Genomic DNA, 27,410 nt, shown 5'->3' with positions numbered 1-27,410 from the left:
TTATGTTTTTAGAGCTGGACATACAGCTGGAAAGGGCCTGCATTACAATCCCTGCCTTTGTTGTTGAGCCTAATGGCATGACATCTTGGGCAAGGAGACATGAAATGCCCGTTTGTTTTAACACATCTTTCTTACCTTTCACTTGTAGGAATTGGGTATTCTGTGAAGTAAGATGAACAAGTTCACTTGTAGGCCAATTGAGACCTGCTGTGTAGACTTCCTTCTACATGTTGCTAGGAGTGGGTTGCATATGGGTATTCTTTTTGTACTACCCACTGGTGCTGAACAGTGTAGTTCTTCCACTTAAGTTCTGAACATCAAATTCACCAGCCTTGCTAAAACTGGAATAGTGATGCTACTGCTGGTGTGGTCTTACCACGTTACTAAAACCAGGTTAAGCAACACATGAGTTAAAACTCCTTTTGGTTTGCATCAATATTACAACTTCAGAATATCTTTAGGACCTGAGTACTGACAGTTGTGTGGTTCTTTGCCTGTGGAACAAAGACTCAGAAGATAAGTCAAAGTTCAGTGGTGTACAGTCTAGTCAGAGGAACTTGTCGGTCTTGCATTTCCTTCTGGAGGAGGTTTTAGACACAGAGTTAGACCTTCAACCCGGGAAGGATAATAAAGAACTCTTTCTTTTTTGTCTTTCTAGCTCCAAAATTTGGGCATTAATCCAGCAAACATTGGATTCAGCACCCTAACAATGGAATCTGACAAGTTCATCTGCATAAGGGAGAAAGTAGGAGAGCAGGCACAGGTAGTGATAATTGACATGAGTGATCCAACAACCCCCATCAGACGTCCAATTTCTGCAGAAAGTGCCATCATGAATCCAGCCTCTAAAGTAATAGCCCTAAAAGGTGAGTAACCCTTTATGATTGCAGTATAAAAACTACTGTTTAGCTGTATTGCTGCTACTTGTTAATGCTTTTAAACTTTATGTAAACTTTCTAAGAAGAATGTGTATGAGGATAAGAATTCTTCCCTGAACTTGCATGCTGTATTTTTGGCAGTAGATCTTTCAGTAATCTTTGGATGATTTGCCTCCAAGTGGGTGTGAGATGCTTGGACCTGGCACTGCAGCCTCCTATCCTCACTGAGGACCAGGTCAGCATCTGGTATACTTTCCCTTTAAACAGGTATTGTAAACATAATGGACACTTGTATAGATGAATAGTATTGTAAAGCCATATTTTCTGCCCTGTCTGGCCCTTCCTTGTAGCTATGAAGGTTTTACTAGATAGTAAGAAAAATGTTGTTAGGATGGCCAGTAAGTGTAAAAGTCTAAAGATGACAAACATGTTAAGTTTGACAAGCATGAGGTTTTGCAGCTACAAGACCTCTGCTTACTGCTACCTGTGGTGATGTTACAGCCTTTAAGTAGCACTCTGAGCTCAAAGAAGTAATTTTTAATTCATGTCTGGCTCTTTCTCAAATGACCAGCATCTGGTATTTAATCTCAATAACTGTTACTGACTATGTACTTTTCTTCCTGCATCTTATCTAAACAGATGGTGAGTGAACTTTGTCCTGACATTGTATGTTTGGTAGTACAGAACGGTCCAATCTCATAAAAAGTACTGAACTTTAAGGTGGCCATTTGACAGTTCACTTCATGGCCAGGTGGGGGAATCATAATCCTCCACTGGTACTACAATGATCATGTTCTCCATTGGCTCGTTTCTAACCATTTGGCTGTTTTGACTATTGACTGTACCAAGTGAAGGAGGAGAGTGTGCTTTTAATGTCTGTGTGTATATGTGTTGGAAGTACAGTTGATAGACAAAATGAAGTTGCAATATTTTTATGAGAGACCTCTGCTAGCATGTCCTGTGTGCTATTCATTTCTGCCTAAGTGTGTTTTTTATTGTGAAAAATCATGGTGAAATTACTTGGGGGTCCAAGAAACTGTCCTCAGAAGTGGTGCAAAACCTTCAACTTCTTTTCTTTGATCTCAGGGTTATACTGACATCAGGTGAGGACTAAAATGAATGTTTGACTTCAGCTGAGTCTGTGATTCAGCTGAGATAGTTATGCATCTTGCAAAGGACTGCCTTACCCTGGGTATGGGTAAAGGTAATAATGAAAAAAATTTCAGATCTGTTAAGAGTTTACTGTCCTTTATCTTGGACCCCTTTAAACAAACTGTATTGGCAAGGAAAGTGCCTTCTCTACACTAGCAGAGCTTCATCCACCTCTTAAAAGGAAACTAATCTGGTTTTAAAATTAATATACTAACTAAATGAATTATTATCAGCTTCAAAGAATATAGCTTTATTCTTGTCAGTTAAGACTTGCTCAAAAGGAGTATTGTTCTGTCCCTTCAGAGTGAATAAATCTGTCCTCTGAATTGACAAGGTTGAGTTAATGATGTCATGTTGACATGCAAAGTTGTGTTGTCAAGTGTTTCAAACTTAATGATCTCTTCTAGAAATAATCTAGTGATCAGAAGGTGGGTAGAAAAGAGCGTTAATAGAGCTGCTATATCCATGATAACCTGAGGACGTGGTTTTAGTCAGTCTCTCACTCCAGACTTTTCCCTGCTGATCGAGTGAGGCTTCAATAGTCAAAATGGTTCCGTATTGTGACTCAGTGTGCTGTGATGGGGAGTTGCTCGTAATCCCAGCATTATTGAGCAATAAATGTAAACACTCACCCTCAGAAAGAGAAATGAAATGGTTCTTGATTTTAACTGATGTCCAGTATGCACAATTTCATTTCTGGATTGCATGTGGCATTCTCCTGGTGTACCAAAATTTGTCCGTTGTCCTTGTGTTCTTGGTCTTCTTGCACTGCTCTGTACTGGGAGTACTCAGCAGTGGGTGTAAGTTGAGAATGCAACATTTGAGGGTGCTTCCATTCTTTGTGGAATGGAGAAATGTCATGCTCCAGTCAACTGAAATGTAAATTCTTGTCCTTATGTTCAAAAATTGAATCTGCTTACTTGTTTACGCCTGTATGGTCTAAATAGACTCACCAGTTTGGTAGTTTGATCAGAAAAACCTTCAGTCTATTTGTCTCAAATCTTGGACTAATAAAGTGTTCAAGTAGACATAAGACTCAAATGCACACTCGCCCTCACTATGACTGTATAGCAGGTCCTGCTTTCTCAATCCAAATAACAGATTTTTTTTTGTAGTTTAATTACACTTTTGGGTTATGAAGTTTGAATAAATGTTGCCACGCTTAGGGATTTGTAGAGCGGTGGTTTCTGCAGCTCCCAACATCCAGGGCTAAAATGCCTAGTGAAGCTTGTAGAAACCATTTCCAGCTGTTACACAAGAGTCACATTTAGTCTAGGAAAGAGACAAGCATGAGCTTTTAGCTGATGGTTGGTTTCTTCTAGGTCCTTAGAACTAGGAAAGACATCCTGCTTCCTCTTCAGGAAGACTGTCCTGAAGAGCAGTTTCTGAATGCACAGCAATGAATATTGTTTGGATTGTGATCGGAGCCCTTCCAGAGCTACTTGTCTCCTGGCTGCATATGAGGTTGCACACTGTGGGAGTTCAGAATCCATTTCTTGATAGCACCAGGCCATTGCTGGACAAAGTTTTGTCCAGTACAGTAAATATGCTCTTCCCAGCTATTAGTTTGCAGGCCTGGGTTTACTGCATCTGTCTTACACAGTAAGTGCATGTGCAGAGCTCATTAGCAGGCTGCCCTTGGTCCCAGGAAAGCAAGCAAGCTCTCCTAGGATGTAGTTGATCAGGTTGACAGTTCTCAATGCAGTTAAACCAGGCAGCAAATGCTGCATGTGATAGCTCTTAAGTCTTGCATTGTCTCTTGGTGCTGCATTAAACTACCGTGATCAATTTATGTGTAAATTATGGTAAAACATTATAGAGCAGCTTAAGATACATATTAACTTGGGATTAGTAACTCTTGAATAGGATTTCTCCATGGGTACAGCAGCCTTTATCTATCAGCGAACATCTCCCAGTTTGGCAGTCAAAAGTGTTACTATCAGGAAATACTTCTGAAATGGGGATAGAAATAATGGCATTACAAGCCAGTACTCCAGCAGTCTGAGTGGGTGTCTTGTGAAAAGAAAAGAATATTTCTTGAGCTAAGTTGTTTCTCTAAAACATCACTTTGACTTCATGAAAGGAATGGATTCTCTTATTCTTTATAGTTTGGTTCAATTAGCATTGGTTTTAAGTCTACTTACTAGGGTAGGGCTTCTGGTTGTTTGAAAGGACTACTAAAATCAAGCCTAAACATGCAGTAGAGTTTGCTAAATAATGAAGAAGTAACCTTAACTGGAACTAAAGCTCTAAACTATTCTGTAGTCTTTCTGAACTTTGGACTGTCCTCTTCAGTAGGTACTTGTGCAAAGCCCATCTAGTTCAGTGTGCAGTTCATCCAACATGAGAACAAAATGGGAGCTGTGATCTTTGGCTGGCTCAAGCTGCTTCAAGTCTCGTGCTGTTTGACTCAGTCCAGGTCATCTACAGCACCTACTAAATTGATACAAACTGGAACCATTCTTTCTATTAATTACACTGAATGACATCTACTAGACATCTGTAACTTGGCATACCAGTGCTGCCAACTAAACAAGAGTTTACACGAGCTCTGTAGCTTAGACCGTCTTTTTACTACAGCTTATAGTTAATTAAAGTGTCTGTGCTTGTCAGTTGTTGGAATGTCTGTGTGAGTGTCCATAAGGAGATTTTTTTGGTTTTGGGATGGTACAAGTGTTGGGGGTGGAGAGGGGATTGTGTTAAGGGTCACGTGTCAAAGGAGACTGAGATGTGACAGGACACGAACCCTGTCTGTAACACCACTGGAACAGTGGGTTAAACTGGGTGCTTGTAAATGGGCAGACTTCAAGATGGCCATTGTGGTAACTGATCTGTGATGTTTCTTGGATTTTATCATACTAGCCGGGAAAACACTTCAGATCTTTAACATTGAGATGAAAAGTAAAATGAAAGCCCACACAATGGCAGAGGAAGTGATCTTCTGGAAATGGATATCTGTAAATACAGTTGCCTTGGTGACAGAGACAGCAGTGTACCACTGGAGCATGGAGGGAGAATCACAACCCCAAAAGATGTTTGATAGACATGCTAGTCTTGCAGGCTGCCAAATCATCAATTACAGAACAGATGAACACCAAAAATGGCTGCTGCTGATAGGAATTTCAGCACAGGTAAGTTCCCTGGCAGCAACCTGTTATGAAGATAATTGGGAGAGCTCTGGCCCCACTTCACTTAATAGCTGCTGTAGTTTAACTTTGGCTTCTGTAAATAAAAAATTCAAAACTGTCTTTTGTGTAGGAATGGCCTGACTTTTATTTTAGTTTGAGTGTTGGAGGAGGGGATGAGAGGCATTTGCTGCTTTTTAGTTTACTGTCTCAAGGGTCTTACTAGAAACATTTGAAATCTTATGTCTGAAAGCTGACCTTTCTTTTTTCTAGCAAAATCGTGTGGTTGGTGCAATGCAGCTGTACTCGGTTGATAGAAAAGTCTCCCAACCTATAGAAGGCCATGCAGCAGCTTTTGCAGAATTCAAAATAGAGGGAAATGCCAAACCTTCTACCCTCTTCTGTTTTGCTGTGAGGAGTCCTGCAGGAGGCAAGGTAAAGTCTGCAGCTATGTTCCTGTAGTACCATAGGTAGGCTGTTTACGTCAAGCTGAATGTGGAATTCAGTAGCATTGAATATGCTACAGCTGCTGAGCAGTCTGTGCAGGGCTGAGGTAACACCACAGTAAATGCCTTGGCCTTTCTAGTCTTGTCCTGCAAAACTGATGAATTGACAAGTCTGACTCTAAATATCTTGAATGGGTTGTCTCAAATAGGAATAGTTGGCTTTCACAGAAAGCGTGGGGTTGGTTTTTTTTGTGTTTTGTTTTGTTTTGTTTTGTTTTGTTTTGTTTTGTTTTGTTTTGTTCTGTTTTGTTTTTATTCTTCTCCCAGGTTTTAATTTGTCAAGTTCCGGAAAACTTAACATTCTGAGTATGTGGAGCACAGCTCCCCAGACAGTGTTGGCCAAATGTGGCAGATGACTTCAGTAGCATATCTGAGGAAAGGAACTTCTTTCATGTGGCTGTACTTGCAGGCAATCTTGTGACATGAACTCTCTTCTTTCTAGCTGCACATAATCGAAGTAGGTCAGCCAGCAACTGGAAATCAGCCATTTGTTAAGAAAGCCGTTGATGTGTTTTTCCCACCTGAGGCACAAACAGACTTTCCTGTGGCAATGCAGGTAAATGTTTGAACCCCAATAAATGAGCTTTATAGCCTGGCAATGAGCTGACATCTGTTGTAAAGATTGCTTTCTACAGTAATTTGCTGTCATTCTTCCTAGTTCTGGGAGGGGTGTTAATAGGTTTGTGAGAGGTAGCATGGACATTAAAACAGTAACTGAAATATATAGACTCTTCCCATATTTTAAGAAATAATAAACAAAAAGCCCCAAAAAAACTTCTACAAAAATGAACTGAAACCAATGAAGCAGACCCAGAAAAAAGACTTTGACAGTGTCTTCAGGGAGGATGTATCCAACATCACTTTTGCTATTCAGCTTTCTGCTAATGTTCCAAGTGCTAGATAAGAATATTAGCATATGAGCTCTAGTAGCAGCACAGAAAAGGCAGTTTGGGGCATTAGTGGGAGGTTCTTTAGGAAAGAACAGAGCTGGTTGCTATCACAGACCGAATTTCACTTAGCATGTTTCTAGGACTAGAAATTCTGTCATAAAAATCAGACTATCTTGGATAGTCATAAGACTTGACAAGTCTTATAGACCAGCTTCATTAATAGACCAAGAGATATGCCCATAACTAAGGTGTGTGCATGGCAGGATTCATGTGGCCCTATACTTCAGCTTAAGGCTTAATTTAACAAAACATCCAAAGATTTGTTCCAAGGGGAGAATACTTCTATGTCTGAAAACCCATTTTGGCTTGAAAGCCTCCCCAGTTTCTGTGACTTGACAAATAAACTAGAGTACTCAGTAGATGAGTTTAGATTCTGCTGGTGCTTTGGGTAAAGCTTTGTTGGAAGAGAATGGGATTATCTCATTAGTATTTCTGAACAGAAACTTGTACTGACATATCTAGACTAGAATGCTAATTATGCCCAAACTTTTTTCCTTAGCTTGGCTTATTAGGATGAGGAGTATGTTCTTTGCTGCAGATGAATTTTAATTTCCCTTCAACCTCTCTATTCACCGGAGCTATGCCTGCAAATGGCCAGTGAAGCTGTTCATTGCTTTTGAGTCTGAAAGGAAGAAGCCTGAAGCTATATTTGTTCTTAGTGTCAGTACAAAGGCATGTCACTGCAGTACTTTTTTGTGACTAGGCGAAAGGCAGCTGTCTAAGTGTTACAGTCTTAGTAGTTTTGACTAATAAAACCCTGTCTTTTGGCAGATTGGAATTAAGCATGGTGTTATTTATCTGATCACGAAGTATGGATATATCCACATGTATGATTTGGAGTCTGGAGTGTGCATCTACATGAACCGTATTAGTGCTGATACTATCTTTGTCACAGCTCCTCACGAACCTACCTCAGGCATTATTGGTGTGAACAAAAAAGGACAGGTAACAAATCCACCATTATGTTTCTGAGCCTTCTAAAGTTCAGACGGAATGTAACAAACCATGAGTGACTTGGTGCAACAAATGTCATGGAAGAGAACAAGTGACTATTTGGTTAATCAGTTTTTTTATCTCTTGTAGTACAGAACTAACTTGGAGATTAACTTGATTTTTTAGTATCCTTATCTTATTTTTTAATCTCCTTATCTGATGAGCTGCATAGCGATTTTGTTGTCGTATTTCAGAGTGGTTGTGGAAAGGACATTACTCCTCAATATGTCTCTTGTCCTTTCCAGGTGCTTTCTGTATGTGTTGAGGAAGACAACATAGTGAACTATGCTACGAATGTTCTCCAGAATCCTGACTTGGGACTAAGAATGGCTATACGTAGTAACCTAGCTGGGGCAGAGGAGTTGTTTGCCAGAAAGTTTAACACACTGTTTGCTCAAGGAAACTATGCAGATGCTGCTAAAGTAGCTGCGTCTGCACCAAAGGTAAGTAACTCCAAAGGTGAAGCTTAGAAATCATGGAAATTTGCCTAAGATTAATGGATTGCTTAGCTTACTTGCATTTCAGAGCTTGACATTCAAAACATAAATGCAGTGTTAGTTTTCTGCAGTTTGGCAGGAGTTCTGACTAATACATTCTCCTGTATCCCATAAAGGAGTAGCTGCTATCCATTTCTAACCAGACTGGACTTTGTGTGGCCACTGATTTCTTGCTAGAAAGTCATTGGTTTGATGGTCTCTATCCTGAAGGTTTAGCAGTAGATGCTTCAGTTTATCCTTAAAACCTGCTTTTTTTTACAAATGCTATTCAGTCTTCTCTAATTAAACATTGCTTCTGTCTCTTGTGCCTGTTCAGGGAATTCTACGTACCAGTGATACGATTAGGAAGTTCCAGAGTGTACCAGCTCAGCCTGGGCAGGCCTCTCCCCTGCTCCAGTACTTTGGAATATTGCTTGACCAGGGGCAGCTGAACAAGTTTGAGTCTCTGGAGCTCTGCCGCCCAGTCCTGCAGCAGGGCCGCAAACAGCTCCTGGAGAAGTGGCTGAAGGAAGACAAGGTAGGCTCCATCATGACATCAGCCTATTTCTGTTGACTTGTGAGTGTGAACAATACTGTTGTTGATGCTACATCTCTGAGTTCTTCTGCTTGACAAAATACCACTTCTGACTTCAGCTGGAGTGCTCAGAGGAGCTGGGAGACTTGGTGAAGACGGCTGACCCAACCCTTGCACTCAGCGTCTACCTTCGAGCGAATGTGCCAAACAAAGTGATTCAGTGCTTTGCTGAAACTGGCCAATTCCAGAAAATTGTGCTGTATGCTAAGAAGGTAAATCATTTATCACAAACTGCAGGCTCTGTCTTATGTTTAATGTGTCCATTGTGCAAATTGTAGTGTATTAGTACAGTCTAAAAGGTCTGCAAAAAATAAACTTCAAAACATCCAGAATTTTATGAGGTATTAATTTAAAGGACTGGCTTAAGCTTGTTCTACAGAATAAAGATACAATACTTCCTGAATTCCTCAGACTTTATTTTGTAATCCATAAAAAAAGAAAAATTACCTAATTGTCCACGTTTAAGTTTAGGACTTGATAAATAGGGCTTTAGGACTGTTGAAAAATTTATTTCAGAGAGTTTTCTTACATAGCCAAGGAATTGCCCTGGCACAAGTTCAGTTACTAAGTAGGTGAATACTGAATTTCTGTGTCAACAGGCAAGAAATGTTTTTGTCTGAGAATTCCTGGAAGATGGGGATGGGCACTGCAAGCTTACAACTGTTTGTAGTCCCTATGTTGAAGAATCTGAAGGCTCACCAGAAGCGTGATGCTTCCTAAATACATATGACTGTTTCTGAAATCTCTAGGTTGGCTATACCCCAGACTGGATCTTCCTACTGAGAAGTGTGATGAGAGTCAGTCCAGAACAAGGCCTGCAGTTCTCTCAGATGCTGGTTCAGGATGAGGAGCCACTGGCTAATATTAACCAGGTGAGTCCTACAACAAGAGGTCTGGTCTCTTCCTAGACAGAGGGAGTAGTATACTGCCATTCTGGGGACTGGGTAAGGCTGGTTCATATCTCTTGTCATCTTGATTAGAGGAGTGACGAAAGTCTAGACAAGTTTGGTTATCATGGAGTTCTTTGGAGGCAATTCTCAAGTCCTTGTGGAAGCTTTCTGGTTTATTCGTAGTAAACCTGCCACAGTCTTTGTCTAAGAAGCAGAGTGTTACTGTACTACTGTTGGCTTTAATGGAATGTACATCTCTTCCATTTACAGGAAGGTGAACAAAAAAACCTAAGTTGAGTTCTGGCTGCCATTGGCCACTTCTTGTTAAATGGATGGAGAAATAAGTTTGTGTTATTAAGTAACTAAAGCTACATGGGAAAAATCATGGCTTTTCTTCTAGCAGCTATCCCAACAAGAGAGAGGGGATGAGCTTTGTATGCTGTGTTAGAACCAAGTAAGAGTGGGTGGTAAAGTCTGGCATAATAGCTCAGAGTAATGCACTTCTTCCATTCTAGAGAAAAAGGAAACATGAAACTTGTCTCTATTACCATGATAGTAATACTATGAAAACAAGAGAATGCACAGTATGCTAGGTGCTGTGATAGCCTGTAGTCTTACTTGGAGATAAGTTAGAATTGCAGCATGAAGTGGAAGATAGGGGATACAGTATCATAACATCACCCCAGGACACCTGTCTAGCCAGGCTTGTTGTATACACAGAAAAAGGTACATGTGTGTATATAGACCCCTCTTCTGTAACTTGACCAATCTCAACAGATTGTGGATGTGTTCATGGAGCACAGTCTTCTGCAGCAGTGCACATCCTTTTTGTTGGATGCCCTGAAAAACAACCGCCCTGCAGAAGGCCACCTTCAGACCCGTCTCCTGGAAATGAATTTGATTCATGCCCCGCAGGTACGACCCAGTTCCTTCAAAAAGAGAGAGACAGTACTGGACTTGTACAAGAATAGGATGTCTGATACTGTTATCTCTAAGTCGTTTAGTAACATGAAAGTCTGCTAAGTAAGTCACTGCTGTGACTTCTCAACAACTTGTAGGCTAAGCTGCTGTGATTCTCTTGACAGTCTGAATATGAAATGTAACCTCCTAGGTTGCAGATGCCATTCTGGGAAACCAAATGTTTACACACTACGATCGTGCTCATGTTGCCCAGCTGTGTGAAAAGGCAGGCTTGCTCCAGAGAGCTTTGGAGCACTACACGGATCTCTATGATATTAAACGTGCAGTTGTTCATACTCACCTCTTGAATCCTGAGGTAAGTGTTATCCAGAGTAAGAAAATGATGTGAAGAGTCTTTAGCACTTCTACAGCTGCTGTAAGATGGATTGTAGGTACTGAAGTAGCACAAGTAGCTGTGATTCAAGAACATTTGTCTAGTTAGTAATTAAATGTAATCTGCACTTCTAGTGGCTTAAATCTGACCTCAGTTTCCCAGGTGGGCGTTTCAAATATTATTTCCAAGCTGCACTTTTGTAATTGTCAATACAGTGAGTGTTTCTTTCTATGTCTTTGGTCTTAGTTCATGGAAGATTTCTCTCTAGTAGCTGGGGTAGAAACTGTCTAGTTGGCATGTCTTAGAAATCAGTCAAATCCTGTATGAGTTGCTGAGTAAAATTTCTGTCTCTTTGCAGTGGCTTGTGAACTTTTTTGGCTCTCTCTCAGTTGAAGACTCTGTGGAGTGTTTGCGTGCTATGCTGTCAGCCAACATTAGGCAAAACCTACAACTCTGTGTGCAAGTTGCTTCTAAATACCATGAACAGCTTGGCACCCAGTCTCTTGTGGAGCTTTTTGAATCTTTCAAAAGCTATGAAGGTACAGTATTAGAGGGGGCAGCTTACTTGGAAGCACTGACTGATTGAAGCTAATAGTAAGGATTGTAGCTTTTATGGGAGAGGTACTTGTCACATGGCTGGATCTCAGGATATATTTATGAAAGTGAGCTCACTACAGTGAGTTTTAGGGGTAGTTTTGTTCTAGATAGTTTCTTAACTCTCTTGAGTAAAGATCAGAAAGAAAGATTAAACCTGAGAGAAGTTTCTGATTCTCCCTGCAGTTGTCTGAAAGCTACTCTCTCAGCAAGGCTGAACTAAGTCACAAGCTGAAGCCCATACAGCCTTCACTTGCTTCACTTCTAACAATGTTAAACACATGTGACTCTTTCCAGGACTATTCTATTTCTTGGGTTCCATTGTAAACTTTAGCCAGGATCCAGATGTTCATTTCAAGTACATCCAGGCAGCTTGCAAGACTGGTCAGATAAAGGAAGTGGAAAGAATCTGCCGTGAAAGTAACTGCTATAACCCAGAACGAGTGAAGAACTTTTTGAAGGTAAATATTTTGCCCAGGGATTTGAAGGGTCTTCTGTCTATTTTGCTTAGCAGCAGAACTACGGCTTTCTAATGGAGGGAAACACCAAGAAGGCTTAGTTGGCATGGATGTGAATAATCTATTGTTGTTTTTTTTCTCTTTCACACAAAATATAGGAGGCCAAGCTCACAGATCAGCTTCCTCTGATCATTGTCTGTGATCGGTTTGACTTTGTTCATGACCTGGTGCTCTATTTGTATCGCAATAATCTGCAGAAGTATATTGAGATCTATGTACAGAAGGTGAGGACTTGCTTTTTACTTCATTATAAGGAACTTATCAGACTACAGCATAATCGTTGTCTCTTTTTTGCTCACTCTCCCAGTGCAGAGGCTCTTCATTAGGCCTTTTGTCTATCACAAAAACATTATTCCTGGGATGTATATACAAATGTTAGTTACTAGAAGTTCTCTGCTCTGAGGCATAATTTGAAACTGTTAACTAGAACTTAGGGTGCATTATTAGTAATGCTGATAATTAATTTTAATGATGGTGCCTTACTCTAGGTGAATCCTAGCCGTATACCAGCAGTGGTTGGAGGGCTTCTTGATGTAGATTGTTCTGAAGATGTCATCAAGAACTTAATCATGGTGGTGAGAGGGCAGTTCTCCACAGATGAGCTGGTGGCCGAAGTGGAAAAAAGAAATCGGTAATGAAAACGCATCTGTAGGCATCAGTGTTGGGCTTCCCTGACCCTGCTATACACGGATTGAACTGCATGCAGTTTTGTTAAATGATAAAGCACTAATACTGTTTTGTGTTTCTTTATGGAAAAGCAGTTCAAATTTGCTAGCTGGTCTTTTGATTGTTTGGATTGTGTAGGAATGCCTGACAGCACTGCATGATGTATAATAATGGCTTTTGAACACTCATACAACCAGCCATGGGATGTGCCTTTGGAGTAAATTTGGATCAAACTGTCTTGACAGTCTAGCTGTAGGCACACAGCAGCTTCTGTAATTAGTTTTTAACTACCTGTTAAATGAACAAATGGCTTTAAGCATGACCTGCCAGCTAATACAACAGGGCTTGAGAGATTGTAAGACTAGGGGTATCTGCAGCCTTCCCAGATGCTAAACTGCAGATCTGGCTTCTGCTCATTTAAGACTCATTAGAAAATAACTGGCTGGTCTGTGTTTGCTTTTAAGTTTGACCAGCAGACTTGCTTGAAGGGAAGGCCTGAGTGGTAGGTGTCAAACATACCTCAGACTGACTTATAAACCTAAAATGTTTGCTTCTTCAAAGGCTTAAGTTGCTGTTGCCATGGCTTGAATCAAGGATTCATGAAGGCTGTGAAGAACCTGCGACTCATAATGCTTTGGCCAAAATCTACATTGACAGTAATAATAATCCAGAGCGCTTCCTTCGTGAAAATCCTTACTATGACAGCCGTGTAGTTGGCAAATATTGTGAAAAGAGGGACCCTCATCTGGCCTGCGTTGCTTATGAGAGGGGGCAGTGTGATCTGGAACTCATAAAGGTTAGCAAAACTGCATTTATAAACATGCTTAAAAGAACTACTTGTTGCCTGAAGTGGAAGCCTGTCTGGCTGTTAGTCTGACACTTGCAGAATCCTGTCTTGCAGTCTCACTCAGGAGTTGAGGCAGGTGGGATTCTTCTGTGTGGAGACAGTAATTTTTATGCTGATGAGAAGAACTTATGCTGTATATCCAAACTGGATTTGTATAGCTGGAACTTTGAAGTACCCTCCATGTGTTTCATCCAGTGATTCTGCTTGAAATTCATTTGTTTGTTAGGCCCAGGTAATGAATATGCCTACCATTAAAACTTTGTTAATTTGATTTATTTTGAGCCTTGAAGACTCAACAGGAGGAACAGGCTGTCCTCTAGCCTGACTCCACAGTGAAAGACAAGTTTCACTGAAACTAAAACAGGACTTGTAATTTACCTTGTTGTGATTGATCCATAGACTTGCTCCAGCACTTAACCAGAAATGAGGAAAATAAATATTGACAGTCTAACTACAAGAACTTACTCCAATAGCATTCCTCTCCTATCTTTAAGCTTGTTCTTAGGACATCCCTCAGATTTTCAAGGGCCAGTGAAATTCTCAGGGTTCTCAAACACTTTCTAGTGTCAATGTGAACACCAGAGGTTAATGTCAGATGAAGGCAGTGGTGCTTCTGGCTGCTGAGAAAAACATTCTCCTCCTACCTGTGCTTCCATACTGGTATATGCAGAGAAACTCAGCATTAGAGTACTAGTATAATCCAGGCTTGCTACTGAAAGTGGATGACTTTCCAGCCTGAAGTGGTTAATTTTTAAGTAATAGTTCCACTGTAGCTATTAAAAAAGAGCTGGCTACATCATCTCCTTTATTTCAGGATATGAAGGTGGCTTTGAGTTATTGTTTGCTGGGAGACTGCTGGGATAAACTTTACCATTCTAGTTAACCATTAAAACCTGTCTGTACTAGTTTCTTCCCAGAAATGATGTTCTAAGAAGGTATTTCTGGTTATTGAGAAAGGATCTTCCTGTAAGAATTATTCTCAAGACATTGTTGTCTCCTAGAAGAAGGGTCAGTTCCTGCAACGGATAAATGTAAAGCATAAAGCAAATTTGTGCTGGTACTGATTTGCTTACAGCACAGTAATTGAGATTCCATGGGCTTATTTGGATACTAGCAATGTGAGCTGTTACTATAAGATGACTTAAGCCTTCAGATTTCTACTCTTCTAGCTGGAAGTTGAAGCTAGTGGTATGACTAGGATCAGGACTTGTAACTCTCCCATGGTGCACTTCTATAAGGAATTTCACATTTATTCTGTACCCTTAACACCTTAACAAGAGAATCCAAGCCACTTGCTATTCTGAACACTCATAAATGCGTGTAAAGCTAATGGCACCAAGTACATAACCTTCTAGCTTTAAACACCTGCACCATTCCTCAGTTCACTACTTAGCACTGCCCAGGCAAGTGGCTCCCTTTTCTAGATTTAAAATTTAAATTCTTCAGGCTTCTGCAGGTCTTCACTTCAACCAGAAGCAAATAGTTACTGTGAAGGCACAGTCAGTGTTTGTGTGTTGGGCAAAACCAAGAGAAGCTATAGGAATTCTGCTGCAGACCTTCTCCATGAGCCTTCCAGATCAGAGGTTGGGTAAGAACTTGTCTGTGGCATTCAGCATTGGTCAGAAATTAGTTCTAGTCAGTCTTCTAGACTGTCTAGTTCACAGCTAGCTAAACCTGTCTTGTGGTACTGACCCTGAGCAACGATGCCAATAACTGTAACTTCTCCTTCAGGTGTGCAATGAGAACTCCCTGTTTAAGAGCGAGGCTCGCTATCTGGTGCGCAGGAAGGACCCTGAGCTCTGGGCAAATGTACTGGAAGAAAACAACCCGTTCAGGCGGCAGCTTATTGATCAGGTACAGCAAAAGGGCTGAACTTGCAGTGTGTGGAGACCTCAGGGTGTCTCAGAAACGTTATGGAGCATTAAAGTAGCATTCTTCCCCCACGAGGTCCTTTAAAACCCCATCTCATCATATAGAAGTTTGTAAGAGTTGGAGTGGCATGTGTTAATTCTGACCTTCATGGTCAGAGTATTTTGCTACCAGTAAGATTTTTTTTCTGTCCTGGAGAATGACCTTCCTCTAGTGAATTTGTTTCCCACACAGATGTAAGATGTGACTTGACTTCTCTGTAAAATACAGCTAATAGCTGTTCCTTGCTGTCTTTATCAAAATACTCTCAAAATTCTGAAGCTTTAATTTGTAGTTCACTGGACAAATAACTTGACAAATGAACAAATATTGAATTTGAGGAAAACACTTAATAGTTTCCTGCCTTTGAATCTAGGTTGTCCAAACAGCTTTATCAGAGACACAGGATCCAGAGGAAGTTTCTGTAACTGTGAAAGCTTTCATGACTGCTGATCTGCCAAATGAACTGATTGAATTATTGGAAAAAATTGTCTTGGATAATTCTGTATTCAGTGAACACAGGTAAGAGGAAGGCTTTATTCTCAAGTTTAGCCTCTTCAGTGCCTTTGTTTAGGTTGTGAATGATCTAGGTTTTCATGGGCCTCTTGGTTGCAAGACCTAAGCACTCTTCAGTGTTTATAGTAAGATGAAAAGCTAGGATGTAGAGTTCTTTGTGCTTGAAGAACAGAGCTAGTTCACACTATGTAATTTGCAGTGATGTGTTGAGAACAGAGAACACTAATATTGGTAAGCAGTTTCTTTTTGAAGGTAAATGTCAGTGGTTCTCAATCTGGTGGTGAAATGTTGTTTCTAGTGACAATAAGTGGGTTTATTTTTTCACATGTACAATCCATGTCACTTAAGCAGGTGTTGCTGTGCACTGCTTATAGCCTATGCCTTCTGTTAACCAAAGGAACCTGCAGAATCTGCTGATCCTGACTGCCATTAAGGCTGACCGCACCCGAGTGATGGAGTACATCAATCGGCTGGATAACTATGATGCCCCAGATATTGCAAACATTGCCATCAGTAATGAGCTGTATGAGGAAGCCTTTGCTATATTCAGAAAATTCGATGTCAATACTTCAGCAATTCAGGTGAGGTGTGGTTCCTGGATGATGATGTAGAATGCTTCCCTTGACATAAATGGCTGTTCTAAGAGCAGCTAGCTTCACACTGCTTACACAGAGCAGTGTATACATTTGAAGAAAGTTCTGTTAGAAGGGACAGCATTACAAAACTTCAGGTTTTAACTTGGAACTTCAATTTCAAACAGGTGCTGATTGAGCACATTGGCAACTTAGACCGTGCTTATGAATTTGCAGAGAGGTGTAATGAACCAGCAGTGTGGAGCCAGCTGGCCAGAGCACAGCTCCAGAAGGACTTGGTGAAGGAAGCCATTGACTCCTATATAAAGGCAGATGATCCATCTGCCTACATGGAAGTCGTTCAGGCAGCTAATAGGAATGGTAAGGCAAAGCATCTTCAACTTCAGATTGCTTGGATATGAGCTAGGTTATTGCATTTACATTGAGCAGTGGGGACTGTTGAGACTTACAGATTCTGTTTCAAAGGAAATGGGCACAGTTAGTACATGGAATGGATGAGTCAGTGTTAAGTGAGATTCTGGTCAACATGGTTGTCTGTTTTGCTACACCAAACATAGACCTCTTTGTGGAGATGATTCGGACCATTATCTAAAATATTACTAAGTATAATATATTTATTTAGCTTTATGTGGCAGAATTGCTTGCCAGTTGGATTGCAGAACAGTAGCAAGAAGTCCACTCCTGCCTGAGGGTGACTTGGTGTTGACAGGGAATTCCATAACTCCAGTGCAGATGGGTTATTATCGTGGTAGAGGAGAGCCTTCAGCCTGCCAGTGAAAACTGTCCCTAAGGTGGGCAAGGTAAACAGTACAGAATGACTAAACACAGGGCCTTACATATCTCTGTTCTCTTCCAGATAATTGGGAGGACCTAGTCAAGTTCTTACAGATGGCCAGGAAGAAGGCTAGAGAGTCTTATGTAGAGACAGAACTTATTTTTGCTTTGGCAAAAACTAATCGTCTGTCAGAACTGGAGGAGTTTATTAGTGGCCCTAATAATGCCCATATACAACAGGTATGTCTTGATCCAGTTTCCAGGTGTGACTTGTTGCTTAGCTGACCCCTCATTCTTGCTGCTACCCTTGTTTACCTTGGTTTCCTCACTCAGGTTGGTGATCGCTGTTATGAAGAGGGGATGTATGAAGCAGCAAAACTTCTCTATAACAACGTGTCCAATTTTGCTCGCCTGGCTTCTACCTTGGTGCACCTTGGGGAGTATCAGGCTGCAGTGGACAGTGGCCGCAAAGCCAATAGCACAAGGACTTGGAAGGAGGTAACTTAAACTTTCAGTAGATTTTAATTCTAGAACAAGTATTATGGAGATGCCTATTTGGAACTGTTAGTAAACCTCAGATTTGGTAAAGCTTTGTCCTGTTAACTATTTGCTGACTGTCATGACAGGTCTGCTTCGCCTGTGTGGATGGAAAAGAATTCCGCTTGGCACAGATCTGTGGCTTACACATAGTCATCCATGCTGATGAACTTGAGGAGTTGATCAGTTACTATCAGGTAACTCTTAATATTTTAGAAGACTTGTACTGCATACTTGTATCTGCTAATAAAGTGGTCACAGAAAAAAAATACTCTGGGGCCTAATATTTAAACTCAATTTTCCTCTATCTTAATTTCTTAGTGGAGATGTGCATTTTTTCTGTAATAAATAGAGAGGTAATAGTTTCCATTGTGTCTTGTATAATTCTCTTGCCTCATTGGAATCAAAAATCTAAGCACTTTCAACAGAGAGAAAATCAAAGCATGTTATATTTAAGTGAATAATTTTTTTAACAAGCTTTATTAATCCTTATTTTTCCTAACATCCAGGATCGTGGCTACTTTGAAGAACTGATTGCCCTTTTGGAAGCTGCTTTGGGCCTAGAGCGTGCTCACATGGGAATGTTTACTGAACTTGCCATCTTATACTCCAAATTCAAGCCTCAGAAAATGAGGGAACATCTGGAGCTTTTCTGGTCTAGAGTTAATATTCCAAAGGTATGCAGTAAAGTAGCTGCAAGTGAAGGTGGGAAGCTGCCAGCAAATCAAACCTGGTGCATTTTTTTTTATTTGTTTTATTAGGTGCTCAGAGCTGCAGAACAGGCTCATCTCTGGGCAGAACTTGTATTCCTCTATGACAAGTACGAGGAGTATGACAATGCAATAATTACTATGATGAATCATCCCACTGATGCCTGGAAAGAAGGCCAGTTTAAAGACATCATTGCCAAGGTAAGTAACTTGATAACTGAAGCAAAGTGCTGACAGCTTCTTTCAGGACAGAGACAGAAATGCACAACAGAGTTGCTGTTCAGAAAACAGTTTGCTTAAGGTGCTACTCAGTTTTTTTTGCTGTACTTAAAACAACTTCAGTTTAACACAAAGAATTGATCTGATTTTACACTATTTCTTTTCTGCTCTGCAGCACATTCCGTTTAGTGGCTGCAGCTAGCACAGAATGTTTTCAGAGGCTGTGCAGGATCATAGGTCACAAGCAAGAGGCCTAACCTCCTTAACACCTTTGAGCTGACCGCTGTTTTAGTCTGAGGCTGTAACTGTTCTTCAGAGATTTCTGCATATGTTTCCAGCTGTTTCACTGTGAGAAATGGGGTGGGCAGTCCCATGAGTACAGCAGAGAATAGTGATTTGAGAAATAGTTTAAATAAGGTTTGAGACTGAGAACACTCTCACTGCTCTTGGGGGGTTTCAAGGAAATAATTTAAAGACTTTTTAAGGCTACAGTCTTCACTGGCTTCAGAAGTCAATAAATGGTTGTATTAACTGTAGTGGGCTGCCTGTACCAGACCTCTGCAGTGGATGGATTAGAATTGGTTTGTAATGTCCTGGTAGCCTGTGATTTCACTGTCTAGAAGCAGATGGTACAAGAAGCAGTCAGGAGATTGAATAAGAATTCTGCGTAAGTGTAGGACTTCTGACCTCTAGAAGGAAAGTGAAGCTGTTGCTTAGTAGGAGTCACATAAACTTTGTCCTGAGTTAAGTGGTCTGAGCTAAGCACCTTAATCTTACCTGTTTGAAGTAGTAACTGGTGTCTGATCATGCAGGTGGCCAATGTGGAGCTGTACTACAAAGCCTTGCAGTTCTACTTAGACTACAAACCTCTGCTGATCAATGATCTCCTGCTTGTATTATCTCCACGGCTGGATCACACCAGGACAGTCAATTTTTTCTCAAAGGTGAGTTTGGGAGAGCATATGTCAACAAAAGTCCTATTGCTCAAGTTAAGATACTCCGGGCTCTGGCTGGAAAACAGAGTTAACATCTGTTGAGTAGCTTTGCCTCATGTATAAAGGACCAAGAAGCAGCCCAGTCCTGGCTTGATATGGGAAATGCAGGAAGAGTTGTGTAACTGGCCTTGGAGACTGTTTTATTTTACTCCTGGCAGCACAAGATACCTTGTCGAAGGCTTTTAACAATAAGCACAAACTCTCATAATAACAAATGCGAACCTGTTTCAGCAGAACGCAGTGTCAGGTTTGCTATACTTAATCTTGTATTGGAAACATCTTCTTTCCAGGTTAATCAGCTACTTCTAGTAAAGCCTTATCTGCGTTCAGTCCAGAACCACAACAACAAAGGAGTTAACGAAGCTCTAAACAACCTTTTAACAGAAGAGGAAGATTTTCAGGTGAGCCCCAAAAAACAGATTGCTAAGCCTGAGGGATGGTCCCCTGACAAAAAAAGCTGCTGACTTGGTAATGTCCTTGAGTAGAAGATAACACTTCCTCCAATGCAATAGAGAGAGGGTGTGCAGTCAGGGCCTTAGCAGGCAGTAGTCTTGAGACATCAATGATTTGCAAAAAAGCAGGTGCCACAGATGTTTTTCTCAGAACACACCTCACAAAGGTCAGTATCAGGTGTGTACTCAGTGGACAGCACTTTTGTGAATAAATTTGCTTCTGGCCCCATTGACTGCTATTGGAAGACATGCTTTGTCTCTTAATGTCTCTTCTGTCTGCAGCCAGTATAACCAAGTTAACATCTTGCTTTTTTAGAAAATATCCTTTGAAAGGTGCATGAAACACTTTGGTAATTAAGGTGTAGCCATAGTATCAACATCCAGCCAGCAGAGCTGAAACACTTGTGCATTATGCTTAGCTGCTTCTCTACTCCTCACCTACTGCCATCTGGAAACGTGTAACAACTCTCTCCCAAACAGGGTTTGAGAGCTTCCATTGATGCCTATGACAACTTTGATAACATAACATTGGCTCAGCGTCTGGAAAAGCATGAACTAATTGAATTTAGGCGTATTGCAGCGTACTTGTACAAGGGTAACAACCGCTGGAAACAGAGTGTGGAGCTCTGCAAGAAAGACCGTCTGTACAAGGTGAGTTAATGACACTGCATAAATCTTCTGGATACTGAATGTTTGTTAGCTTGAAATCTGGAGTTTTAATTAGGAGTCCTTCACTTGAAGTAAAGACACTTAAAGCAGAAGTGATTGCCATTTCAAATGTATGTCTTAAATCTAGTTTCATAATCTTGTCCTGTGTCTGGGGATGTGTCTCTGTCAATCAGTGGCACCTGTACATGTGTGGAATGTTCTCCATAGAACTCAAGTCGCAGGCTCTTGCAAGGGTACAGATGAAATGTGATTATGCTGGTATGCTCTTCAAGACTCTAGTGAGTCCTTACAGGCCAATTTGTGCAGTAGTCTGTAGGAAACCTGTTGGATGATGTTAATAAAGTATCTGGCTTGCCTCAGAGTTGTTGTGTGTGGTATCTTGCCTCCTACAGAGCATGCCTTGTGTTGTTAAAGACTTAACTTCATGGTATGTCAAATACCCAGCTTATCTGGCTAGCAATAATGTGAATGTAAGACACAGAGCAAGATGTTGACAGGCAAGGGTCAAGCTTAACTGTTGTTCTCTTCTGTAGGATGCTATGCAGTATGCTGCAGAGTCCAAAGATGCAGAGCTGGCTGAGAAGCTGCTCCAATGGTTCTTGGAAGAAGGCAAGCAGGAGTGCTTTGCAGCCTGCCTTTTCACATGCTATGACTTGCTGCACCCAGATGTAGTCCTTGAGTTGGCATGGAGACATAACATCATGGACTTTGCAATGCCTTATTTCATCCAAGTGATGAGAGAATACCTTACCAAAGTGAGTATTGCATAGGCTAAAAAGCTAAGACTAGAGTCTGCTGTATGATTAGCATTATGTAAACCAGAGCTCTTTGCATATATTTGGAATATTACAATTCCTCACAGAGGAAGTTGTCTTGAAGTTCTGTAGGTTTCATCACTCCAGGCTAGCTAGCAAAGTTTATAAATAGATGCCTTGGCACTTGAAGAGATCTAGTTAAACTTCTGCTTTTAGCAGTAGACATAAGCAAGTGTGCTTCTCACAGCAGCACCGTAGCTGATGAAAACTTGGTGAGGACAACACGTATATCCTTTTTGTCTTTGTGTAACTATGAAAGTGAAGTCCCCTTATTTCCTAGAGTAAAAAGAGCATAGGGTTTTTGAGTAACTAATAGTGCACATTTTCCTGTATCAGCCATAGGAGTAGACTGCTGAAGGTGTTTGGTTTTTTCAAATGGAAAATAGAACTTCAGATTGCCTGGTTGTACAGGACTGATACTATGAGCTGGTCCTCAACTGAGGGAAGAGAGATTCTGATCATGTGTGGTCCTGAAATGCTTGTCTCAAAAAGCTCTAAGACACCGAGCTAAGGTTCTGCTTTGGAAGGCTGTGGGATTGCGTAGGACATCACAGTAAAGAACTTCATTAAAATGAGCAATGTAAAAGTGACTGCTTCAGGTTTGCTTCTAATAAGTCATGTTAAGTATTCCCCTCTGAATTTTCTTGCAGGTTGATGGACTGTTCTATAAGGTGACACTCTGATTTCAAACTCTCTGTGTTCATTTGTGTCCCTCAATATCCTAGGTTTCTTTTACAGGAATCTAGCTGTAGCTTCTGCCAGAAGAGCAGTGTAATCTAGCTCTAACTCATTTCCTGTTCACTTTCTAATGCTAAAAGGATAACTATTCACAAGCAACTTGAAAATCCAACCGGGCTCTTCTCCTCTTCATGGGAAACAAAAACAAGTGCTTGAGGAGGGCTTTACTTTGAGCTCCTTTTCACTGTATTAGATATTTTGTGGCATAGAGGATGCTACTCATAAAGAAAAGCAGTTGCTATGTAACAGGATGTGTTCCAAGGACAAATTGCACTGTAAATTACCAAAGTGTGCAATAATTCGGGCATCATGGTGAGTCTGAGTAGTGCCATTAAGCTTCTGTAAACTTCTTGCCTGTTGGTATGATGATGGTACTTGCACAGATCTTAAACATCTCCTCTCCTTGTATTTCACTCAGGAGAAACTTGACACACAAGTTCACCTGAACTCTTCCATGTCAGGTTTAGGTCTAAAATAATTTATTTTAAACTGCTGGTTGGATTTACAAGTAATCTTGTATACTAAATATGGGATAACTTGCCAAAAGGAAAATCTGCATGGTGAAAGTGGTTTACAGTGAAACTAATTTAGTCTGTTGAATTAACTGCAAAACATGGAATTGGAGAATGGGCTTTATAAATGTGGTATGTCTAAAATTGTCATGTAACTAACTTCAAAACCACAGAAGAATAGACTAGTTTCAGTGGGATGTGTACATCTTCCAGAACTCACCTGTCTTTTCTGCATAAAAAAATGTTAAAGCACAGAATATCCTCTGTCCCAGAAGGGGTCGGGCACGCGGAGTATAACGACACTCAGCTGGAAACTTTGCGAAGCAGTTTTAGGCAGCAGAGCAGATGTGATGTGGCTCTCCCAGAGCTGCTCCTCCCTTGTGCTGCTCTCGGCGTTCCCGCTGTTCGCCAGCCGAGGGCAGCGCTGCGCTGCGGGCCGGAGAGCGATGGGACAGCGCCGGGGAAAGGCAGCCCCAGAGGGCTGAGTCCGGGTAAACAGAGCAGGAAAATGGGTAGCTGTCAGCTGCTTTGATCCATAGTCATTTGGATAGCCTTTTTAACACCAGTATTTAGTGTTATGCGGGAGAGCTTAGGCTGACAGCTATAAATGAACCAGTAAAACACCTGCTGCCACTCAAGTTGTCAATTTGAGCTGCAAACTTCAAAACGTTGTAGGGACTGTTAAACACCATATCTGGATAACATCTCTAAAGTGTAACAGAGACCCCTCTTGAAGCAGTTCTCAGACCAGATGTGATTCTTGCAGTGGGAAAAGAAGATGAGAAACAGCTGAAATGCAACATTAGGCTAAATGTAGGTTTGCCCAGGATATTAGTACTGCCTGTACCAGGATTTGAAGCTGTGTGACTTTTAGACTTTGTAGTCTTCAGTCTCTGATTCTCTTCTTGTTAATCCTGAGGAGGAAAGTACTGTTGCTCTTCAGATTGCTTTCCATACCCACAATCAAAGTTGTGTTTAGGGCTCCTGCATTACTGTAGCAGTTCCACAAATTTGTTTAGTATTAACAAAGCTTTATGTGGCATGGCACTGAGATCTGCATAAAGCTGATGCTACTAGACCACTTCCCATGATGGTTCTAGAGTTTCCCCTAGAAGAATACCAGTATGGTTAAAACAGTACCTTGCAGCCAGGTTAGGCTGTAGTCCTAGATGAGATCAAACCTCATGGGCCTGGAATATTTGCAAATATCTGTGAGGTGTCACTGAAGGGGAGAGGAGTTGCAGGTTAATAGGTAAATGTAGGTTAGGGTCGTTTGAAATGATGGTCACTCTATTGGGTTTGAGTTGTGGGTCATAGTTAGCAGTGACTAGGGCCCCAAAAAATGCTTCCTTTGAAGGTAATGAGTACCTCATCTGCATTTGAGAGCTGCTGTTTATTGCAATACACCTAAAAGAATTGGGAAGTCAGTTTTACAACAAAGCTTGCTGGGAATAGGCAGACTTTGGTAGTCTCCAACTTGGGCTAAAAAGGACCACTTGTTAGGTGAAGTACCAGGCATGAAAAGCTTCACACAATGGTGCAATTCCTAGACAAGGCCTTCATAAATCTCCTGTTCACTTCAATGTAGGTGGATAAACTTGATGCTTCTGAAAGCCTAAGAAAAGAAGAGGAACAAGTAACTGAACCCACTCCAATAGTATTTGGTAGGTTTTAACTGATTACCTCTTGTTACTCTTTGTGGAGGCAGCTTACATGATCACGTTGGATCCAAGAAAATTGATTTCAGCTAGATAGTAATTGAAATGGTTGTCTCTGCTCAATGAACTGCATAAGTTGTTGAAGTGACATCTCACTCTTACAGTACTTCTGCTCTTCAGATTAAAGTACTGCTCCTCTTACATGGCTCGGATCTCTACTTTAGGAATCATGTTTCAGTATGGTAATAGGACAGGGATACCAGGGTGTTGCCAACCCCAGGAATAACTTACAGAGCGTGAAAATTCCTCTTCTTATTCTTGTCTGAGGAATGTGTCTGCTTTCTGCTCTTCCAAGTAGAAAGGCAGACTGGTTTTCTAGCTCATGCATTTTAAGACATGTGCAGCCAAAACACCATGGCTGTCTTCAAGTGTGATGCTATTTTAGAAGCCCTTCTGAAGAGGCATTCAAGCACCTAGAAGTGGCTGGTAAGGGAAGGATGTGACTGGTTCACTGTCTGATATAAATGTTAACCTGAATTTAACAGATGCATGAGGCATGTGTGGTCCTAGTGATGAAAACAAATCTGTCAAGGTGTGTTCAGACCTTTTGCAGCACCCTCCAGACTGGGAGATGTAACAGACCTAACTATTTGCTTGAATTGCTTTATTCTTTAGATCTGACCATGCATGGGTTAAATAATACCAGTTTGGCTTTCAGTATGGTCTCTTCAAAACAAGCCGTGTTTATTCTGACCTCAAGATCAGTTGATACTCATCTTCCCTCTGAGTCCTGCCTTGCTCTTTGTAGCTTCCTGGTAGCAAGAGCAGATGCATGGGTGCCCATTCCATGGCACATGTTGGGGAATAGTGTGACTGACTGGTGTGTGCTTGCACAGGGGCTGCTTTTAGCTAAATCCTTATAGTCCTATCACACAGTACAACTAGCACTAAGGAAGCTTGGGATCTTAAACTAACTTTCTTTTTGTCTCGTGCTTTTCTAGGCCAGCAGTTGATGTTAACAGCAGGCCCCAGTGCAGTACCTCCCCAGGCAAACTTCCCATATGGATACACAGCACCAGGATTCACCCAGCCGCCTGTTTATGGTTTCAATATGTAACTAGCTCTCTGACAGACCTTCACTGTCTCTGTTCTCTTCCTTCCCGTCCCTTTTTAACTTCTCCAAGAAGTGTACAAGGCACAGATGACCTTCTGTTGGCTGAACACACTTGCTGCCCAGCTCAGTGAGGAGACTTCAGCAGGATGCCTGTTACTGTTATTTATTGATTATTGTCCGGTTACATTTCAACCTCTGAAAGGCAGCTTTTGTTAATGCCATTGTGAGACTCTCGTCTGAAGTTAAGGCACTATTTCACTAACTCATATAGCAATAACTACTTGAGGCCAGGGGGAAGAGAGCATAATTTTCTTTCTTTTGAAAAGCCCATTGAAGGCAGCTGGGAAATAGCCTGGCACCAAGTTGTTAAAGCTTTAGCTGAAGCTACGGAAGTAGCAGGGTTGTTAACAATTCAGTGAAACATCTCTTCAGTAATGAATTGTTGGAAGCTTGTGTACATCTGACCACCCCATTTTATTTGCATTCTTGTGTGCAAAAGAAAATGGGCTTTTCTAATATTTGTGCTCTGAATGTTTAGAGGAATATTGGGAAAGTTTCCTTTTCTGGACAATAATGCTGTTGGAGTTCAATGCTGTTGGGGTTCAATACTGTTGGGGTCTGTTCTCTGTTTTCTGGAGTAGATCTGAGACTTGAAGAAAATAAATCTTCTCATGCCAGAGAGCAAACACTTCCCAGATCCTTTTTGTTTAACAAGAAGAGAGCATGTTACTTATTGACGTTAAATGGTACTAAAACAAACCTCAGCTGTGTGTGGCAAGAGAACATAGGAGTGTGCATGGGCTGCCAAAGCACTGGAGATGCAAGAGCACAGCGTCAGGGTTGGGGAGGGGGACACACTGCTACTGTATTGAGGCAGTAGGGAGGGCCATAATCCTGACTTTTTATTTGCACCTTTAACTGATTCTGGCATTGGCTTCCTGCCACACCGTGTTCTGACCCTGTCTGGTGGGCAGAGTCAGCAGCACCTGCGTGACCAGGGTGCGCTGACTCAGTTCTGCTGTGCTGCAGTAGGATCAACAATGTGTCCATCACCCACCTCTTCCTTTGAGAATGCCAACAGGGATGTATTATTACTTTGTGCCACTTCAAATACATGTATCATTAACGTTTTATGTACTTAGATAACAATGTATAATTTATGGTTATGAATCTTGTGCTAATCTTGAATATTATAAAAGTCCAATTATAAATGTAAAACTGCAGTAATCCACCGTGTGGTTCTAGTCTTACTATCTTGGGTGTGGGGGACTGGCTGGTAGTAATACACTACCACTTATAGCATCAGGTTTCTTAATCTGACAACTGAGGATGCCAGGCAGGAAAAGGGAGACTTGTGCCAAGGCACATAACAGGGAAAGCCTAGTAAATAATTTAAAGGGAGTTGTGGTCTCTTCACCAGACACATCAGCACATGCTGTCACATGGGGAGGGCGTGCTACAGGAGGCAGTCACATGTTTCTTATGCTTTTATTCACTGCGTTGGGAGAGCTTCAGTCCCGTGTGGAGGGAGGTGCTGCAATGAGAGTGTCTTCTCTGTTGAGGTACATCAGTATAGCAGTGGTTTTGGTAAGCTCCACCCTTCCATACTGAGTCCCACTTGGAACAGGGTAAAACCCCTTTAAATGCAAACCAGTGGAGATTGTCGGGGTTGTGGAATCAGTAACAGCAGACTGTGCTTTGGCACAGTTCTAATGA

At 41.3% G+C, this 27,410-nt stretch overlaps 1 protein-coding gene across 4 annotated transcripts in view; it reads left to right on the top strand.

The window, feature by feature from the left end:
• Positions 1 to 26,921, top strand: part of CLTCL1 (clathrin heavy chain like 1) — a 34,746-nt gene extending 7,825 nt beyond the window's left edge. The window contains exons 2-33 of one of the 4 annotated variants that reach the window (XM_066331372.1): positions 659 to 866; positions 4,893 to 5,161; positions 5,429 to 5,590; positions 6,104 to 6,217; positions 7,383 to 7,556; positions 7,850 to 8,047; positions 8,418 to 8,618; positions 8,735 to 8,887; positions 9,425 to 9,547; positions 10,343 to 10,480; positions 10,677 to 10,841; positions 11,218 to 11,398; positions 11,751 to 11,914; positions 12,070 to 12,195; positions 12,460 to 12,602; positions 13,199 to 13,433; positions 15,216 to 15,338; positions 15,769 to 15,914; positions 16,306 to 16,489; positions 16,669 to 16,861; positions 17,358 to 17,515; positions 17,609 to 17,773; positions 17,902 to 18,009; positions 18,322 to 18,489; positions 18,574 to 18,723; positions 19,554 to 19,685; positions 20,027 to 20,137; positions 20,669 to 20,839; positions 21,391 to 21,612; positions 22,323 to 22,343; positions 24,511 to 24,586; positions 25,582 to 26,921. In XM_066331372.1, the coding sequence (XP_066187469.1) occupies positions 659 to 866; positions 4,893 to 5,161; positions 5,429 to 5,590; positions 6,104 to 6,217; positions 7,383 to 7,556; positions 7,850 to 8,047; positions 8,418 to 8,618; positions 8,735 to 8,887; positions 9,425 to 9,547; positions 10,343 to 10,480; positions 10,677 to 10,841; positions 11,218 to 11,398; positions 11,751 to 11,914; positions 12,070 to 12,195; positions 12,460 to 12,602; positions 13,199 to 13,433; positions 15,216 to 15,338; positions 15,769 to 15,914; positions 16,306 to 16,489; positions 16,669 to 16,861; positions 17,358 to 17,515; positions 17,609 to 17,773; positions 17,902 to 18,009; positions 18,322 to 18,489; positions 18,574 to 18,723; positions 19,554 to 19,685; positions 20,027 to 20,137; positions 20,669 to 20,839; positions 21,391 to 21,612; positions 22,323 to 22,343; positions 24,511 to 24,586; positions 25,582 to 25,697 (4,998 nt within the window). In that variant the 3' untranslated portion in view covers positions 25,698 to 26,921. Of the gene's footprint in view, positions 1 to 658; positions 867 to 1,433; positions 1,521 to 4,892; positions 5,162 to 5,428; positions 5,591 to 6,103; positions 6,218 to 7,382; positions 7,557 to 7,849; positions 8,048 to 8,417; positions 8,619 to 8,734; positions 8,888 to 9,424; positions 9,548 to 10,342; positions 10,481 to 10,676; positions 10,842 to 11,217; positions 11,399 to 11,750; positions 11,915 to 12,069; positions 12,196 to 12,459; positions 12,603 to 13,198; positions 13,434 to 15,215; positions 15,339 to 15,768; positions 15,915 to 16,305; positions 16,490 to 16,668; positions 16,862 to 17,357; positions 17,516 to 17,608; positions 17,774 to 17,901; positions 18,010 to 18,321; positions 18,490 to 18,573; positions 18,724 to 19,553; positions 19,686 to 20,026; positions 20,138 to 20,668; positions 20,840 to 21,390; positions 21,613 to 22,322; positions 22,344 to 24,510; positions 24,587 to 25,581 lie in introns of those variants that run through there. The other 3 variants (XM_066331376.1, XM_066331373.1, XM_066331375.1) reach the window with 3 other exon arrangements.
• The last annotated feature ends 489 nt before the right edge of the window (positions 26,922 to 27,410 follow it).

The sequence above is a fragment of the Sylvia atricapilla genome, chromosome 17 (assembly GCF_009819655.1).
Source record: "Sylvia atricapilla isolate bSylAtr1 chromosome 17, bSylAtr1.pri, whole genome shotgun sequence".
NCBI classification, from domain to species: domain Eukaryota; kingdom Metazoa; phylum Chordata; class Aves; order Passeriformes; family Sylviidae; genus Sylvia; species Sylvia atricapilla.
Note: the sequence above shows the minus strand (reverse complement) of the source record. Positions and strands in the feature narration are given on the sequence as shown.